Source organism: Arachis hypogaea, chromosome 9, assembly GCF_003086295.3.
Source record: "Arachis hypogaea cultivar Tifrunner chromosome 9, arahy.Tifrunner.gnm2.J5K5, whole genome shotgun sequence".
In the NCBI taxonomy this organism is placed as follows: Eukaryota; Viridiplantae; Streptophyta; class Magnoliopsida; order Fabales; family Fabaceae; genus Arachis; species Arachis hypogaea.
This window is the reverse complement of record NC_092044.1, coordinates 5,571,527-5,590,511: the sequence shown is the minus strand read 5'-3', so window position 1 is coordinate 5,590,511 and position 18,985 is coordinate 5,571,527. Positions and strand designations below refer to the sequence as shown.

At 28.4% G+C, this 18,985-nt stretch overlaps 2 protein-coding genes across 2 annotated transcripts; one reads left to right on the top strand and one right to left on the bottom strand.

Moving 5' to 3' along the window:
* Window positions 1-1,673: 1,673 nt before the first annotated feature.
* Window positions 1,674-7,433, bottom strand: LOC112710095 (phospholipase D alpha 4). Its single transcript, XM_025762196.3, has 5 exons — window positions 7,196-7,433; window positions 5,637-6,233; window positions 4,221-4,939; window positions 3,316-3,875; window positions 1,674-2,325 (listed from the first exon to the last, which is right to left on the bottom strand). The coding sequence occupies exons 1-5, from the start codon at window positions 7,301-7,303 to the stop codon at window positions 1,883-1,885; spliced, it is 2,427 nt and encodes an 808-aa protein (XP_025617981.1). The 5' UTR covers window positions 7,304-7,433; the 3' UTR covers window positions 1,674-1,882.
* Window positions 7,434-17,045: 9,612 nt separating this feature from the next.
* Window positions 17,046-17,985, top strand: LOC112712871 (PRA1 family protein F3-like). Its single transcript, XM_025765751.2, has one exon. The coding sequence runs from the start codon at window positions 17,153-17,155 to the stop codon at window positions 17,711-17,713; it is 561 nt and encodes a 186-aa protein (XP_025621536.1). The 5' UTR covers window positions 17,046-17,152; the 3' UTR covers window positions 17,714-17,985.
* Window positions 17,986-18,985: the final 1,000 nt, after the last annotated feature.

Genomic DNA, 18,985 nt, shown 5'->3' with positions numbered 1-18,985 from the left:
ATAATATTATATGATTAATAAAATTTATTATTTTTAATTAATAATAAATTAGATTTAATATTAAATTTTAAATTTAAATTCTAATAATATAAAATAAAATATTAATTTAAAATATTAATTATTTTTTTTAATAATGCACGTGTTGTTTTCATTGTCGGCAGTTCCACACCAGTGGCCATTGCCTTTGGCATTGCCAATTGCCATGGTTGCCCTCTTGACAATGAACTGATATATATATATGCGAGTTTTTTTTGTTGGATTTGAATTTTTCAAATTTTGAATTTTATTTGAGAAGGTAAAGTGTGATTTTTTATTATTTATTTTATAAGTGAAATCAAGAGAAACATGAAAAAAAAACTATTTAAAAATAAAAGATTATATTTTACTCTTTTAAATGAAAATCTAAAATTTAAAAGATTCAAATTTCTTTTTGTTTGTAAGAACGTAGTAAATAAATAAAACAAAAAGTAAACTATCGATTACGAGTTAAACTCTAAAGTAGTCTCTGAGATTCACAAAATGCATCGATTTGATCCCTGTCAATTGCACTTTATGTCCTCGAGATTGGAAAAAATGCACCTATTTAGTCTCTTCTCGTTTTTCCATCCAGACTGCTTCCCAGCGGTAGTGATGTGGCAATAGATTGCCATGCTAGAGTGTCAATTGAAAGTGTTTAACCCAATGTGGTCCTTAAGCCCTTTTTTAACCCTAACCGCAGAACTTCTTCTTCTTCTTCTTCCCTATTTGTTTTCTTCCCTGTTCGTTTTCACTCACTGCATGGGTACAAAAACCATTTGATTCGACCTTGTTTCTCTTCTGGTTCATCACCAATTTTCGATTACCTACCAAAAACAAACTTCAATTTTCAAGTCCTCATGAATTCTGAGCCATCTGGATATTCTTACTTTCCTGAAAAAGCAAAGGAAATATTTTTTCTTCTTTTTTGTTGTTTAAATTCCAAATTCTTCAATGACACAAGTTGTTGAGGAAAGAGAGAACAGCAGAACTCGCATGAGTGATTTACCAAGAGATCTACTAAAAAGGTTCATGTCCGTGAACCATCATGAGCTACAATAACAACAACATCGCCATGGTGATGGAGATGCAGAACAAGAGATTGAACTGAGCCTTGGTCTTTCAATGAACGGTCGCTTTTGGTGTGGACCCAACAGCGAAGAAGATCAAGAGAACAACATCAATACCCGAATTTTCATTCTCAAAGCCCCCTCATCAGAGATAAAGATAATAACAACAGCAATAATAATAATTAAGATATTGACAAATCTGATAAGAACATGTTCCCTTCCAACGGAGACAGAGGAGGAGTGGAGGAAGAGGAAGGAGTTGCAAACGCTGAGGAGGTTGGAAACAAGAAGAAAGCGCTCTGAAAATCAGCAGAGGAACATGAAGGCCATGAGGAAAAAGAGTAATCGTTCTTCTTCTTCTTTCTCTGAAAATATTGCTGCTTTTGTTGATGGAAACAATAGCAATCTGGTGGAGACTGCTTTAAATAAATTTAGTAGTTTGGAAAGAACGGTGTCGTTGAGTACTAGCGTGGTAATCCATTGCCACACATCGCTGTTGTCGGGAAGCAGTTTGGATGGAAAAACGGGAAGGGATCAAATAGATGCATTTTTTTCAATCTTGATGACATAAATAGTGCAATTGAAAAATTATGGATCAAATCAATGCATTTCGTAAATCTCAGAGACTACTTTGAGATTTAACTCTATCAATTACATGCATAAGTTAATATTTGTATATGTTCAGATACATTTCATGAATGAAAAGGAAAAATAAGATATAAAACGATCATTATTATAAACTGATATATGCAGCTAGCATAAATTAGAACTCGTGCGTGATTATTTATATATATAATTTAATTTGTAAAGTTGGGGGGCAAAGTTTGAGATCTCTTTCCCTTCACTCTAGAATTTGTGTCAGGAAAACGAACTCCATCAGAAAGATCCTTGACACACCCATCTTGTGTCACACTTATAGGGTAAGTCACAAGGTGCACACCTTCCATGTCCACAATTTCATCATTGATGTAAATTTGCCACATTTTGTCACCAATTGAACGCATAATGTTGACACATTCCAAGCTTTGTGGCTCCAAGAACAAGTCATAATTGGCACTACTAGCAGTGTGTTCATACCATAGTGACATTCTAAATGCATGAATCTCACCACGGCTCATACCTTCATGTTTATTATCTTGAGACAATTGGTAGCAGCCTATGGCAATCTCACTGTCCCTTTCTCCATCCATGGATCTTTGGTTCACATTTGCTGATCCTATTAGTATGTATTCATCGTCCACTGGTATCATATACAACAGAAAATTAATTGAAAAGCTAAATAATATTTAAGAGAAAGTATAAAGAAAAAAAGATATTTACATTTCTATTCTTAAGACTACTCTGAGTTTATGGCAGAACCAAACCACAATACTAAAATTTATTTTTACTTTTATTTCTCATATATTTTACTCTTGTTATTTATTCTTTTATTTTATCCTTTAACTTCGTTCTCTCAACTCCCCTCAACTCTCTTATTAAAGATGTTTTTTGGAAACAAAATAATATCCGACCCAAATGATAAAACTCTCAACTTATTTTAAAGGTTCAATAATCTTTCTATTTATTATAATTTTATCAAATTTATAATTAAATTTCTATAATTTTAAAATTTTTAGTTAGATTCCTACACCATTTTAAATTTTATAATTAAATCGTTGACATGTTAAAAATGTTAAAGTTAACAAAATATTTTAAAAATAAAAAGATACTCAGATTTTAAGAATTTAACCTTAAGTGTGAGTATAAGAATTTAGAGAAAAATATTATTTTAATTCTAACTTTAATGACAGTAAAAACCTAATTATAAAATTTAAAATAATATAAAATTAATTTAAAAGTCTTAAATTATAGAGACTTAACTATAAATTTTAAAAAAAAATATTAAAACAAACAAAATAATTTAACCTACTTTAAACAACCTTGGTTGCGGCCCTTTCCCGGACCCTGCGTTAAACGCGGGACGCTTGTGCACCGGGTTGCCCTTTAAATTATTCATTCAATTTCTCATTTTAAGTGACATTTAGTATTACTTTTTTTTTAATTTAATACAACTAATCAATATTCAATAAGTTACAAATAATACTTAATTATAATTTATAAGTGAATTATGGACCGTTGTTTGAATTATTCTTATCTAATAATCTAATTGAAGAACAAGGGAAGAGATCCCAAACAAGTCAAGAAACAACAATAACAAAATTGAAGAATAATGGAGCAATAATAATGATACCTATCATGAACTTGGAGTGAACATAAACCATGAACCTCCTATTACTTTGTGCATTCCCATAAAGTGTTCCAGGATGAGGAGCATGTTGTGGAATATACTCCCCACTCCCCTTTTGTTCCCTATTTGCAAGGCAAAAGAAATTCAAATAATCTTTAGGGTGACCATTATTATTATTCACCCCATTCTCCTTCAATGCTTCTCCAATTAACCTATACATCATAGTCATAGTTTCTCTAGTCCAATGCAATATATCTTGAACTGCTTCACTTTTAGGCACTCCCTCTGGCCACATTGGTATCACTATGTACACTGCAAACCTCTCTTTTGCTTTGATCTTGCTAACAATTTTGAGTGCAATTTCAATTGGGATTAGGTTTGTGCATCCACTATCCCTATCTTTGTCCCATAATTGGCACCCTCCAATGAAATATTCATTCTCAATGTATATAAACTTTTCAGCACTTCTTATTGCTTCAACATAAGCCTCATGGATGCTCCTTTCTACATGTAACTCTCTAAATGATTGGCTTTGGAAGCTAGCTGACACATCATCAATTGACCTGTACAAGTGAATGATCAACCATTTTAGTTGAATAAATTGCAAAATTGTGCATAGATATTCATAAAGATTAAATTGTTGTTCAAAATCACATATAATCTAAATAAAGATATATTTGCATAAAGAATGTCTTATTTTATTCTAATTTTTTACAATATCTTTCAACTGACAATTTAAAAACTAATTTGTTGTGAATCAGAATTCTATTTAAAGATTTATCATTGATCAATGGATTATTGCATCCATAAAGTAAGATTCAAACAGTCGATACTTACTTAAGTAAACTAATGAGTACATAAATAACTGACAAGATATTGCTGCTATCTTAAACTAATCATTGTCTAACCTGTATACTTGAACTTTCCAATTCCAATCCTTGTCTATGGAAGTGTTTGAAGTTGTGCTATTCCTTGGCCCAACAACATTTGCAATGGTGGTAGTAGGAACAAGAAAAGAAGAATCACATTGCTTTCTCCACCTTTGGTCAAAGTTGGTCAACACATCCCAAGCAGCCTCACCAATAACACAAGCATGAGCATCATGCCAAGGTGTTCTTGGCCCTCCTTTGTTAAGACTAGCTCCTCCAATGTTTGGTTGGTAAAAATCATAACAATGTGATTCCCTAATCAGTGTGTGAAACAATGAATGTTGCTCAGTGTCATATCTTCCTTCACACAAATCTAATCCTCCCAAAAAGCTCATTAGTTCTCTCTCATCTTCACCATCATCATCACTAGAATTATTTGGTGATTTTGTGTCCAATGTTATAGTCTTTTGGTGGTGAGAAAAGAGTGTTGGGAATTTGTGGTGCAACCTAGGACACTTTGTGCATATTACTCTTGTTTTCTTGAAGTAAGCAAAAGCATCATCATCATCATCATCATCATGATGTTGTGCATTATTATTGTTTGTTATTACACCTTTGTTCTTCTTAATAAAGGGCAAAGATTTTTCATCATCCCAAAGCATAATCCTCACAGCAACACCTTCCTCTGCTTTCTTCTTCAATAAATCACCAAGCTTTATTCCTTTGGCATGTGGGATTTCTGTTTGAGGATCTCTAACCTGCTCCAGACACCATATTTTTAGCTTCTAATAAACGTATTTATATATTAACTATTTTAACTTAATTAGAAGAAACTAGAAAGATATATAAAGTGTCATTATTTTTGTCTCTGTTTATATTTTATAAGGAAGAATGCCTTTTTTTTCTTATAAGAAGACACTTTTAAATTTGTGTAGATTGCTTAAATGAGATCTTTAAAACTAAAATATTAGTTTGGTGTAAAAAATTACTCAGAAATATAAATATTAAATTAGTTCGCATTTCATATATATACTACCAAAAAAATACTAGGAGTATAACATTTTAAGTTTTAAAAAGAAAAAAATTAGTTAGTATTGGTTCAAATATAAAATAAAAATTAAGAAAAAAGTGTTAATCACTTAATATTTTTTATTGATAAAAACACTTTTAAATATTAGAATAAATTTTGATTTTATCCCTGACAAAAGAAAAAAATAGAACAAAATTATTCTCACAACATAAAAATGACTAATTCTTGTCATTTGAGGACAAAAGTGACAAATTAATCCATTCATAAGTAAGACTAATTAATATGCCTATTTTTTTACTAGTGAGAGGTGAGCTCATCAAATAAAAATAAATGGGGAAAAAGATGTGATAGTTGTTAGTGTATTTTGGTTAAGAATAACAAGATTATTGGAAATTTATTAAAAGAGGGTAGTGTGTTATTATTACCAGAACCAAGTTTGGATTGAGGGACCAGGCTGCAATATAAATTATATGCTTTGCACCCTCAATAGCTTTATACACATCCTCCCATAGCTTCCTTGGAGCTTCACATAATAAACCAGTTATATTTGGTTGAAAAGTAGAACAATGATGAGCATCATGATATAGTTTGACATAACAATTAGACCTTTGTGGAAATGTAGTAGAAGAATCTCTCATTCCTTGACAACAATTCCCAAACCTCATTATCTTTGCCCAACTTATTGGTTCCAATAATTCTTCAGCTGAATTGAACCATAACTGGAACTTCAATTTGAGTTTTTGGTTTGGTTTTTTCCCATTATTATCTTGCATTAATAGAGGGATGAATCCATTGATTAAGCCTCCTTCTTCTAGAAGCTTTTGGCCTTTTATGTGGTACTTTCCTAATGTGCAAGTTTTTGTTTTGAGTGTTATTGTGATTGTTGAATCAATTGGGTATGCACATTGGATCTTGAACGTTTGGTTCCATACACGATCAATGTCTTCAATTGTTTTTGCAACCTTGTTCTTGTCTATCTTGATTGTCACATAAGCTGGTTTTTCTGCTTTTAAACATAGACACTGAAAAAAAAAAATTTTAATTTTTAAATTTAAATGGTGTATTACTTGTTTGTGAGGAAGTAAAGAGGAACAACATTTTTTTCTGAACAACTTAAATAATAGGTTAAAAAAAAGTTAATTTTAATTTTAAAATTTAAATTTTAAATTAATTAAATTTATTTATATTTATTAGTGGGTTTGAGATGTAGCTCGTTGTTCATATTGTTCACAATTTTTGTTGTTTATCTAATAGAATTGCTAGTTTATATACAAGGATTGGAAATTTTATTTTGAACAACCATGAAAATTGTTTGTAAGAGGACAATAAACAGCTAATAACAGTTCTTGTAAATAATTCATAGCGGTGGTTTAAAAGATTGATAATGTTTCTAGAGCAATATTCTAACTTGGTTCTTAATAATTTTTTTATTAGATAAATTTGTCTTTAATCTTTTAGAATATCAGACAAGATAATCAGTGATTAAATAAAAAGATAAATTAGTTCCTAATATTTTTAAAAAGTAACAACTTAATCTTTAATTTTTTTTTTATAAAGATTGTATGGTTGAGGGATTAAATTATCTAAAATTTTAAAAATAAAAGAGTAAATTTATTTAATATTATAAAATAAATTTAAATACTAATTTGATCGAATTTTTTGTTAGGAACAAATCATAAAAAAAATGGTCATAACTATCATTTTAGTGAAATGAAAATCAATAGTGCAAGATTTTCATAACATATTATCGAATATATGTGTGTGTGATAATATATAACACTATCACTTAAAAAGATCACATAATATTTATTACAATCTTGACAATTGCCTGAAGATTATTTAACAGCCTAAATTTACATCACTTAAAGAAAGTATACACATATATATAGCAATATTGAATCCAAATTAAATATGTGCTAGCCTCCATCATGAAGGACTAATTAATGCATGTAACATATGAAAATCATTTTTGTTAGGGACTTACCTTGAAGGGAAATGAAGAAGAAGAGGGAGGTGATGAGGCATTGAAGATGGTAGCTTCAATTGTTCCATGAAGGATCTTAGGCATTTCATCATCATCATCTTTTGCCATGTCCTCCTAATAACTTCAAATATTCACAAAGTAACAAGTAGGTAATAATAACTACTCTTAGCTAGTTTGTCATTAATTACCATTACCAATTATTACATATATAAATAAAAGAAAGTGAGTTTTCTTTTGCAAGTGAATATTGAAGAAGCAATAAATAAATAAAGGGGAACCTTGGAATTGAATTGAAAGTTAAAGCAGCATAAGAAAACTTTGTATAACGTTGCACAATTGAAGAACCAAGCTTCAAGTATTTTCCATCACAAAGTTTTAACTACAAGTTAAGTTTCTTAAGTCCAAATCAGAATTTTACCGTAACCATTAAGCACCAATCAAAGTACTAGCTCTCGTATAGTCTCAGTATATTACATCATCATACCCTTTATCAATCAACAAACTAATAAATTCATGGTTATTCATAATACAAAGGGCTAGCTAATAATTCTTTTGTTACTGTTTCATTGCCTTTTAATAACGATCTATTTAAGCTTTGATTAGGAATAGGGAAAGTATGAGGAGCCAATGAAATATTTATACAATGTGTACAATGGAGGTTTATGAAATATTAGAGATATAATTATTAGTGTTACGTTTTTCCATCAGCTGAAGCTTTTGGGATAGGTGGTATCATGACATGGTATTAAAGCGCTAGATTCAAAAGGTCAAGAGTTTGATCCTTGGTAAACCCAAAAATTAAATTAATTTTTCGAGAAGATGTTTATTATCCCTTGTACTCCCATCCTTTTGAATTAATTTTAAATTTAATATTTTTGCAATAATTAACTTCATTTACATTCCTTCTTAGAAAAAAAAGTATACACAATTGCAGGGTCCTATGAAAATGACGGCTGACATTGAGAGAAAGAGGGGGAAAGTTAGTTGGAAGAAGTTAGTTATGTAGGTTAGGATCGATATATATAGGAGGGTTTAGGAGTTTAGACTTAATTATTTTATTGTTAGTTTCTCGTAATTTTATTAAATTTTAAAGGTTCTTATAGTTTAAAAGTATATGTATAATTTTTTATATTAGATAAAACTTTTCAATTAGATATTTAGTCAACTGTTTTCTGTTTAAAAAATACAAAATATTTTTTAAATATTTATTTTTGTGTTAGATATATGATAAATTGTAAAATATTAGAAGCGAATATTATAAAATTATAGCTTGTCTTTTTCTAAAAGATAATAACTAATAAGAATTTAACTAAAAAATATCATTTAGTATAAAAGCTTAATTATAAAGAGGAATGTTAGGGGCAGTAATTTTGGTGTTTTATAACCATTAATTGACCATCAATAGTGTTTTTAATGGTGTAAGATTACATCTAATGGTGGAAAATTACTCACCTTTGTTTTGATGGTTAAATGCTGGCCAGAAAACACAAAAATTGCTAGCCCCTAAACTTTTTTAATTTAAAATTATAAAAACCAAACTAAAAGTGTCGCTGTAGAAGCTAATTAAATAATTAAACCTTAATTTTATGTGTTTATAGTGTAAAGAGTAGTTATTATACTCCAATCTCTATATATCCCTATATAAGAAATAAAAGTAGAGAGAAATAGTTAAATAACGATGGTGTCAATTTCAACAAAATTAATTATACCACTCTTAATTTTTTTATAATATATATTTGTCGATTCAACTATTGAATTACAATAATATATGATGAAAATCATTTAATTTATTCTAAATTCTATATATATATATATATATATATATATATAATTGATGTTTTTTTTATCAAAAATAAAAATGAGACTTGAACTTGCAACCTCTATGTGAATATAAAAAGATTATATCATTTGAATTATTTGACTATATATATACGTGACTTTAATTTTGATGTATAAATACATTATAAGTTATGGTATCTATAAATATTATTAAATAATAAAAAAATATTACTTTAATATATATATTAACAACATATTTTAAATATTGTTAAAATTGTATAACTATCATAATCGTTGTTACTCTTAAAATAGATCCTTAAAGTACACATTAGCAAAATAATGTTAAAAATGTGTGTAGAGAATTTATGTCATCCAAATATTTCCCAACCATTAAACTAGGACTGTAAGATGATTTGAAGAAGGGACATACTTTTTGCTGAGGTGATTCCTTTGCCTCAAAATAGGAACCACTACATATAATAGTGATTGAGCCAAGTTGAATTCTTGATCACTAATTTCCAAATGTAATGCTCCAAAGATTTTGCTTATAATTGCTACCAACAAAAGCAAACAGCTTTGCCACAATCGGTTCGGTTTCAACGATTATATCAACCATAATAATATCTATACAATAAAAATTAAGCAGCAAATAAGTTATTTGTATAAATATATATTAAAATATAATATATATATATATATATTAAAAATATATGAAATAATACATATAAATATATATATATATAATAATTAATTTTTAGTATGCATATAATATTTTAATAATGATAAAAAAATCTGAAAAATTAAATTTTTAATTTGATTTATAATGTAGTAATGAAAAAATTGTAGCTAGTAGAATATTTACGCACTGAAGAATGAAAAGAAAATATTAATACACAGTTGATAGTATAATAAAAAATGAGAAAATTAAAGACAAAGAGTGGAATAACATTAAGACTAAATTCTTATTATAAGGAGAAATGCGTGTATGACATCTTTCAAGAAGTTAGTAATAGTCTTTTGGTGTTTTAATATGATCTATTGGCTATAATTTTTGTTATATTTTAGACTTTGATATCTTATTTTGATCGAGTAGAAGATATTGTTTTGTTTTGATTATATTTTCGTGTGTCTTAGGGTGTCTGTTATAAAGTTGAAACTTGTTGTTTTTATTAGTTAACTCAACTTATGTTGTATTGTTAAGCTCTTGTATTTTGCTCTCTGTAATTAAACAAGGAAATTATTTTAATAAAGATATTAAAAATATCTTTTTTTAAGATGTTTACATATGTTATGTTATTATTTGACATTTTTATTAAATTAGTTAATAATTTATTTTTTAATAAACCAGAACAAAGCCGATTTATTATAATAATAATAATAAACCCAATTGTTTGTATTATAATTATTAGACCTGATTTGATCCGATCAAATTACACAATCTAAACTGAATATCTTTAAATTTTTTGATAAAAAGACAAATATATTCCTGATTTTTTGTTTTGTGGACATTTAAATTTCTAAAAATTTAAAAATATAATTAAATCTCAAAAAAAATGGATTTATTATTATTGTTATAAAAAATTGATTTTATTCTAATTTGTTAAAAAATTTAAAATAACCAATTCATTAATACGTCCAATAATAATGCAAAATATAAGTGTCTTTTGATAAAGACGTTAACCGGAGTATCTCCCATTAAACAATCCAGCTAAAGAATATTTTAATTATATTTTAAACATCTATATTTTTTGTTAGCTACAAGGGAACTTAACTTATAGTCATATAAGACTCTTTTTTAAATATTAAAACTGGTCAATGTAAAACTCAGAGATTAGCCCTTCGAAATTCATAATAATTCGTTATTAATTGTCGTTATTATTATTATTAGTATTATTATTTAATGTCCCTACGAGGTAAAGTGCATGTGATCTTGAATGTTAATAATGCAAATGAATGTATTGTCCAGCATAAAATGTGGGATTCTTCCATACATAAAGCAACGCACAGAACCTACATACTCTTTAATTTGTATCCCACTATGACCCATATTCCACTTTTGATTTCATTTCATTCATATGTCATTTGCGAAACTACAAATACTAAATACACAAACAAACTATATCATAGAAATTTTTTCCTTCTTCATACACTGTTAGTGGACCATCGTTGAACAATTAGTTCCATTCAACTTCAGTTTCTCTTAATGAAAATCATGCAACTTCTTGAAGCTTTTAAATTATCATAATCTATCCATCTTTTATAATCCAATTCCAAGTTTTCTAAGTGATTCTCATTTTCAAATAATATACTCCGATCCTTTTGTTCTTTTTTATTTGTCATTTTGGTTGAATACAACACAATTGTTAAAAAAAAATAAAAATTAAATATAATATAAAAATAAATAAAAACTCGAATGCAACTAACCGTTAATAAACTTTATATATTAGATAACAATTTAGTCAAATATATCAAAACATCTAATAATTTTTAACTATCAGCTTTACATAAAAACAGCTGCATATGAATTTTTACGGTAAAAATAACATAATCAAATTAAAAAAGTATAATAATTTTCATCACTTTTATATATTAAGATATATTTAATATTTTAATATTAAATTTTATATAAAATGCTGAAAGATATTATAAAGCAAATAGATAAATTAAAGTGACAGATAATAATAAATAGAAGTAGTTTTTTTTTTAATTTCTTCAATAAAATCATTGATATCTAAATCGTATTATAAAGAGTTGAATTACAAATATCATAAAAAAAGAAGAGTCTCCCAACAATTTTCCTTTAATGATATTTTAAATTAAATTATTGTTGTCTAACAATTTTTATTACGAATAAAATTAATTGCTGACAAAAATAATAACAAATTAATTCTAATCTTTTAGGATATTAGACAAATATATTAACGGGCCTGCTACACATACAAGCAAAAAGACCCTACAAGTTTTACAAGTTTCTAGCCCACACTTCACTCACACGCGCACTCACCTCTCTTTGAATGGAACGTAAACTACACGCGCTCCACTCAACGGTTGCTCTTCGCAAAACAGCGCTCCTTAATGGCGCACTCTTCCACTTCTCCAAGTCCTTCGAAGAAAATACAAACCGTCCGTTTTCGAGCAACATTCCAAACTGCAGAGATAGGACTCGTCGCGAAGATTAGAACTCTCCATCAACACAACATAGAACTCTCGATCAACAATCTCCAGAAAAAACGAAGTTATAATATTCAAGGTATGTTACGTTACTATTTTACTCATATTATATATTTTCCACATTTCGAAAACGAAGAACTAGGTTTTACTGTTCTTCTACGTTCTTCTAGGTTTTAATGTTCTTCTTGTTCTAGGTCTCATTTTACAGTTTTTAATGTTCTACTTGTTTTAGGTTTTACTGTTATTCTTGCTTCTAGGTTATTCTGTTCTTCTTAGTTGTTCTAGGTGTTACTGTTCTTGTTGTTCTAGTTCTTCTAGTAACTGATTTTTGGGAGTATATTGCGTAATTTGGTGGGTGTATATTGAGTATTTTGTTGGGTGTATATAGCATAATTTGTTGGGTGTATATTTCTGAACTGATATACTGTAATATAGTCAACAGTTGCAACTGCTCTAATATTTGCTTGTCCATGGGTGTATATTGCTTGACCTTGTAATGTTGCTTGACCTTGTATATTGATGCATGTTTGATTGATATCTGACTGATATATATGCGTGTATCTGAATCATATCTTTGGGTGTATCTTACTGATATATATGGGTGTATCTGACTCATATCTATGGGTGTATCTGAATCATATCTTTGGGTGTATCTGACTCATATATATGGGCGTATCTTACTGATATCTTTGGATGTATTTTTCATTTCAGAAAAAATGGCAGCGAGAAACCAACCTGGAAGAAATGTAAGAACAAATATATGTCTTACATAAAATCAGTTTTATATAATAGAAATATATCTGACTATAATTTTATTTTTGTTTACATCAAACCAAAGACCTTAAGTGTGCAACACATCTCTTAAGTGATAAATTCAGAAACATGAGTGAGGAGAAGAAAACGATTGTGAGAGATTTGGGATTCGGTGGCTTGATGCACATCTCACCACTAAGGGTGCATCACCAAATTGTCAGATAGATTCTAAGGATATTGACACTGATTAATGTAAATGTTATATAGTCCTGTAACAAATTGAACACATGCTGTAAAAATTTTTCAATTATAATCCAGTTTATTGTAAAATTTCTTTCAATAATTAAACTCTCTCTGCTGTATTCAAAATGTATGAATTACAGGTACAATAATATGAAGGAAAACATCAAACCAAATATACACCCATAACCTGCCATTTTTTACACCCAAAAAAAGTTGAATATACACCCAAAAATCTATCCCCCTGATGCTTTATCCCTAAAACTCTGAACCCTAAACACTTAAAACCTAAACCTTAACCCCTAACCCGTAAACCCTAAAACCTAAACCGTAAACCCTAAAACCCTAAACGCTAATACCTAAAACCCTTAAACCGTTGTAAAAAAAAACAAACAGTATTTTATAACATAAAAATAAGATTCTGAAGTATATATATGTAAAATGTGAAATACAAGAAAATTTAAAAATACACCCAAAAGAACACTGCTTTTACACCCAAAAGAATGCATGCTCTCGCTCCTTTGTGTACTTCTCATCCCTGCCCATAAGTGGTGATCTAGATAGATTGGAATCCATATATGATGGTCTTCATAGAGATCTGCAGAATACACCCAAACACAGACTATAAATACACGCGAAAAAAGATTAAATTTACACCTCTGCTGCAGATTTTAAACAAACATTACCTGAAAGCCACTTGTTGTCCACAAGACCAAAATTCAGCAGAAAATCATTCCAATTCCTATCAAATAAGTCTTTAAGCACACCCACACTTCTCGCACTTCTCTCGTAATGTAATTCCTCACATCCTTTTCAATAAAATTTAACTCGCGATGACCCCCGGCAACCACAACAAATGATTGGTAAGTTTTGCTTGGTCTAATAGCAGCCTCCTCGTTATTCGCTATTGTACGACGAATGGACATGTTTAGTTCCCTATGCTGTTTGAGATATTTTAGATTTCCATTTTTCCTCTCTGCTACATGTAATCAATTGATTCTTAATCTCGTTTCTCTTCCTATTTGTGCTCCGAATTCTTGTAGAAAAACCTGCAGCCTTGACATAGTTCATGTAAAATTTTCCAGCATCTTCAAAGGTGGTAAAGGTCATTCCAATCTTCGGAACAAACTGGTCATCAACAACAGAGAGAGGCTGCAGAATACACAATGTCAAAAACTAAAAATACACCCAATCATGTCTGATATAATACACCCGAACCGCAACAACTCAACTAAAATAATAATAAAAGTCATAAACTGTAAATACACAGGCTGCAGAATACACCATGGCAAAAACTAAAAACTCACCCAATCATATCTGTTATAATACACCCGAACGACAACAAAGCTAAAATAACAGAAAAAGCCATAAACTGTAAATACACCTACACTTCTAGCAAAAATACACCCAAAAAAGTTCTGATCTACACCCGAGCGTCTGCTATAAATTCCAGATAATTAATCAAAACTAACACAGATTCATGTTAACGTGTTAGTTTCACAGTCAATGTTCACGAATTATTCAGCTACACAATGCTATTCAAATGACTGCAACAAAATTCAGAGTAGTCGTATGTAAATCAAACCTCAGGAGCTTCGTTAGATTCAAATTCATAATCCACTTTGCCCTGATTCAGCTGACAATCTGAGGTTGAATCATCCATAATCTTCAAAAACGAGTTCAAACTTTGATTTCAGAAATTGAATAAAAAACGAATCTGGAGTTGCAGAGAAAGGAACTAACGTAAATGACAAAGAACATACCAGTGAGAAACGAGGAGAAAAGAACGATCGAGAAGAAGGAGAGAAGACGCGCGAGAAGAAGAAGGAGCAAATCTGAAAATAAGGAGAACGAAGAAGGAAACAAATCTTTTAAATTTGGTAGTTAGATATACGCGGAATCTCTATATAGCGCGTGTATACAACGTAACCCTTTGAGCGCGTTTTGGGATTTTATTTGTTAATGAACTTGTAAACCATACAAGTCATTAGGGCTTGTATGTAGAGCTTTTCTGATATATTAATTCCTAAAAATTAAAGTAAAAAAAGACAAGTAAATATGTAAAATTGTTTAAAAAGTGGCAAGTTAGTACTTCATTTTTCTAAAGTATTAATAATATGATCTATTAATAATATGATATGGAAATATTAAATTATTTGAAATTTATTTAAAAGAGATAAGTTTGTCTTTTTTTTAATTTTATTATAGATTAATTTGTCTAATATTCTAAAATATTAAAAAAAATTATTAAAATTTAATTTATTTAAAACAAAAATTAAATTATTTGGGACGACATTATTACTGTTTTTTTTTTATTTCTAACTCTCCAATAATAACTCAACTTACTTACCAATGACATCAAAATTCAAAACTACAAAGTAGAAAGGAACATGAACCTCCTTCCAAACTTGACAAATGAACTTACTAATGAATGCCTCCAATTATTTGGATTTCTATATCATCAATCTTTCAATGTCATTATTTTCTCAATCATAATATACTATTGGACAAATGCAACGTGAAATTTTGTGATATTAATCATTCCACGAAGATCAAATTCAAACATTCCAACTTGGATTCTCATCACAATGATGAACCCCACCATGAAAGGGTCACACATTCACACTCCACAAAAACAAAACATATACAATAGCTTAGGAATAAAAACGACAACAAAATTACAATCCTTTTTGGTGGTTAAAAAATTACCATTCGCTCACTTCATGCTGATTATGTTAGAGTGCTATACATTTCTTTTGTAACTAAACATTTAGTACATTAAAAGAAAAGAAAAATAAATGAATTTCTCTCTCTATTTTTTTTTTTTTGCTTTTTTGGTACATGTAATGTAAGTATTAAGGAACTATGATAAATAAAAAAAAAGTTAAAAATACTAGGAAAAATATCATTGAATATCACACACAAATTTATAGTATAAAAAAAAGGTGAGCCAAAGGGGTGGGGGAACAACAAATCAGAAACAGACACTACACCGCATGACCCAATTATTCATTTGCTAAACTAATCATTATATTCTAAAAATTAATAAAAAATATATTATCAGTTTTTTTAAATAATGTTACTTCTTAATTAAAGAAATATCTTCATTATTACTTAATATATATTAACACAGAAATTAATAGAAATAAAATTAACATTATCAAAAATAAGAGTTAAAATACCTATTTTCAGACTATTATTACTTATTGATTAAAAAAAATAATACTTTCAAGATTGTGATCGAAATGGTGGAACAAAATATTCAGTTAGAGGATCTTATTTTATCTTTAACTTAAAACTTATGAATTAAAATATAATATATGTTACGATATATATATATTAAGAAAAATATTACTTGTACAACAAAATTCATTAAAGAAAACGTGATTTTTCTATTTTTTTTGAGTGTTTTGTATATGTTTAGTTAATAATTAGATGGTTTAAAGTTTATTTTAAAATTTTAGAATCAAAATTTTAAATAATTTAATTTTTAGATATGTATTTAAATTATAATATATTAATAATTAAATATATTAAATCTAAAACAGAAATTTTAAATTTTAAATTTTTGTTTTATGTGTATTTAATTTTAAAAAATATTAAATTTATTTATAATTTTTAAATGTATTTATTTAATTTTTTTAATTATTGTAATAAAAAATTGAAACTAATTTTTGAATTCACCAATGATCGAACTCTTGATTTTTTATATCTAAAGCTCTAATACCATGTTATAATATCACTAATCCCAAAAGTTTCAACCGATGAAAAAAAGTAACAATAATAGTTATATTTCTAATATTTTTTAAACCTCCATTATACATTATACATTATATATATTGTACAAATATTCTATCGGCTCCTTATATTTTTCCTGTTAATAATTGTTGCTCCATTTAGTGTTGACGTCCTTTCCCAAGTTCCAACTCATACATAACCTTTTTCCTTCTCTCAAACCCAAAGCCTCTTGCAATATATAATTCCAAGAAGAAGAAGAAGAAGGCATTGTGGAACATGACAACCTATGGCACAATCCCAACAACTTCGTCATCACCACCTTCAACCCCAAACCTCGTTTACATTTCGCGTGTCAAGAACAAGGTCAGGGCAGGCCTAGGAACTCGTCAGCCATGGAAGACCATGTTGGATCCACGATCCTTTGGAATCCCCATCACTCTATCTCAAGCAATGTCTCGTGTTCGAATCAACGTCCCTTACTTTCGCGTGAACTATGCCATGGTGGCACTTCTAATCTTATTCCTTAGTCTTTTGTGGCACCCCATTTCATTAATTGTTTTCCTTCTCTTAATGGCTCTGTGGCTCTTCCTCTATTTTCTTCGTGACCAACCACTTTTACTTTACGGTCACGTCATTGACGACCGCATTATAGTGGTCGTCATGACTATATTCACTGTGGCAGTACTGTTGTTAACAGATGCCACGGTGAATATATTGGTGGCGGTTGCTGTGGGAGTGGTGGTTGTGGTGGCCCACGCTGTGTTTCGAAAGACTGAGGATCTGTTCTTGGATGAAGAAGTTACTGGGCTAGTTCACAATGGTGGTGCTGCAGCTTAGTGATGATTCATGTTTTTCTTTCTCCTTTTTTAATTTATTTTTATTGTGATTTCTAATTTGCTAATCTTATTTGGGGAGTTATTAGTAAAAATAAATTATTAGACTTGGGTTTACTTTTGTGGTTTATGTATGATTTTTTTTTTTTGAGGTATTCTGCCTATGTAAAAAGTTTTGATCTATGATTGTAGTTTGTAGTTTTTACTGTTGTTAGATCAAATATTTTAATTTGTTTCAATTTCATAATAGATAGTACTAATTAATATCTTGCTTTATTTTTTAATTTGCTTTATTTCTCCGTAAATTTTAAAATATTATATTAACTGTATTTATATAATAAATAATTTGAGATCGTTTTAGATAATTTTGGAATGATTTAAAATATTATAGAAGGTTTTAGAAGGTTCTAGCAAATTTTTGGAAGATCTTAAAAGATTACAGAATATTCTAGAAGAGTGTCGATATTTTTTTGAAATAAGAAGCTCAACACAGTAAGGTGGAGCATTTAGAAAGTCCAGAGTTACAATACAAACACTAAACAAAAAAATTGAAGTTATCTCTAACATTGCCATCAACAACTAGATTAAACAAAGCCAACCCAAAAGAGTGTTAATGTATATAAAAATATAAAAATAAAATACTAGAGAATAATTTAAAATATTTAAAAAATGTGATTGATTAGATTTTATAATGACTATTCATAATAAAGTGGATAACTATAAATAGGAATTGAGAGTTAGAATTTAAATATATAAATTATTTTTAACAAATATTTAAATAATAAAATATTCTTCTATTAAATATTTTTTTTGTATTCTTAGTTTTTTTTTATTAAATATTAAGAATTAGACTAACTTAATTTTAACTCAATATAAAAATTAAGTAGTTTAAATATTAGCACAATAATATTAGAGTATGTCCAAAATCATAATATCTAATTAGTTTATCCAATAATTTACTCTTCTCATTGAAAAAATAACTGAGGATAAAATGGATTTTGGAATGATAAAAGAGGAAAATTTTCCTCCAACTAGATATATAAAAACTCAAAATTATTTATATATTAAAAATTATCTATCAAATAACTTTATATTATATATTTTATACGAATAATTAATTTAATAATTAATTTTTTAGAATCTTACCTCTTTTATAAATAAAATTTAAATTATCTTATACAAAATTTAGATATTATTTTAGTTTTTAAAATTAATTTAAATTGAAATGATTTTAAATCTTTCGATTTCTTTATTTATATGCTACTATTTTTAGAAT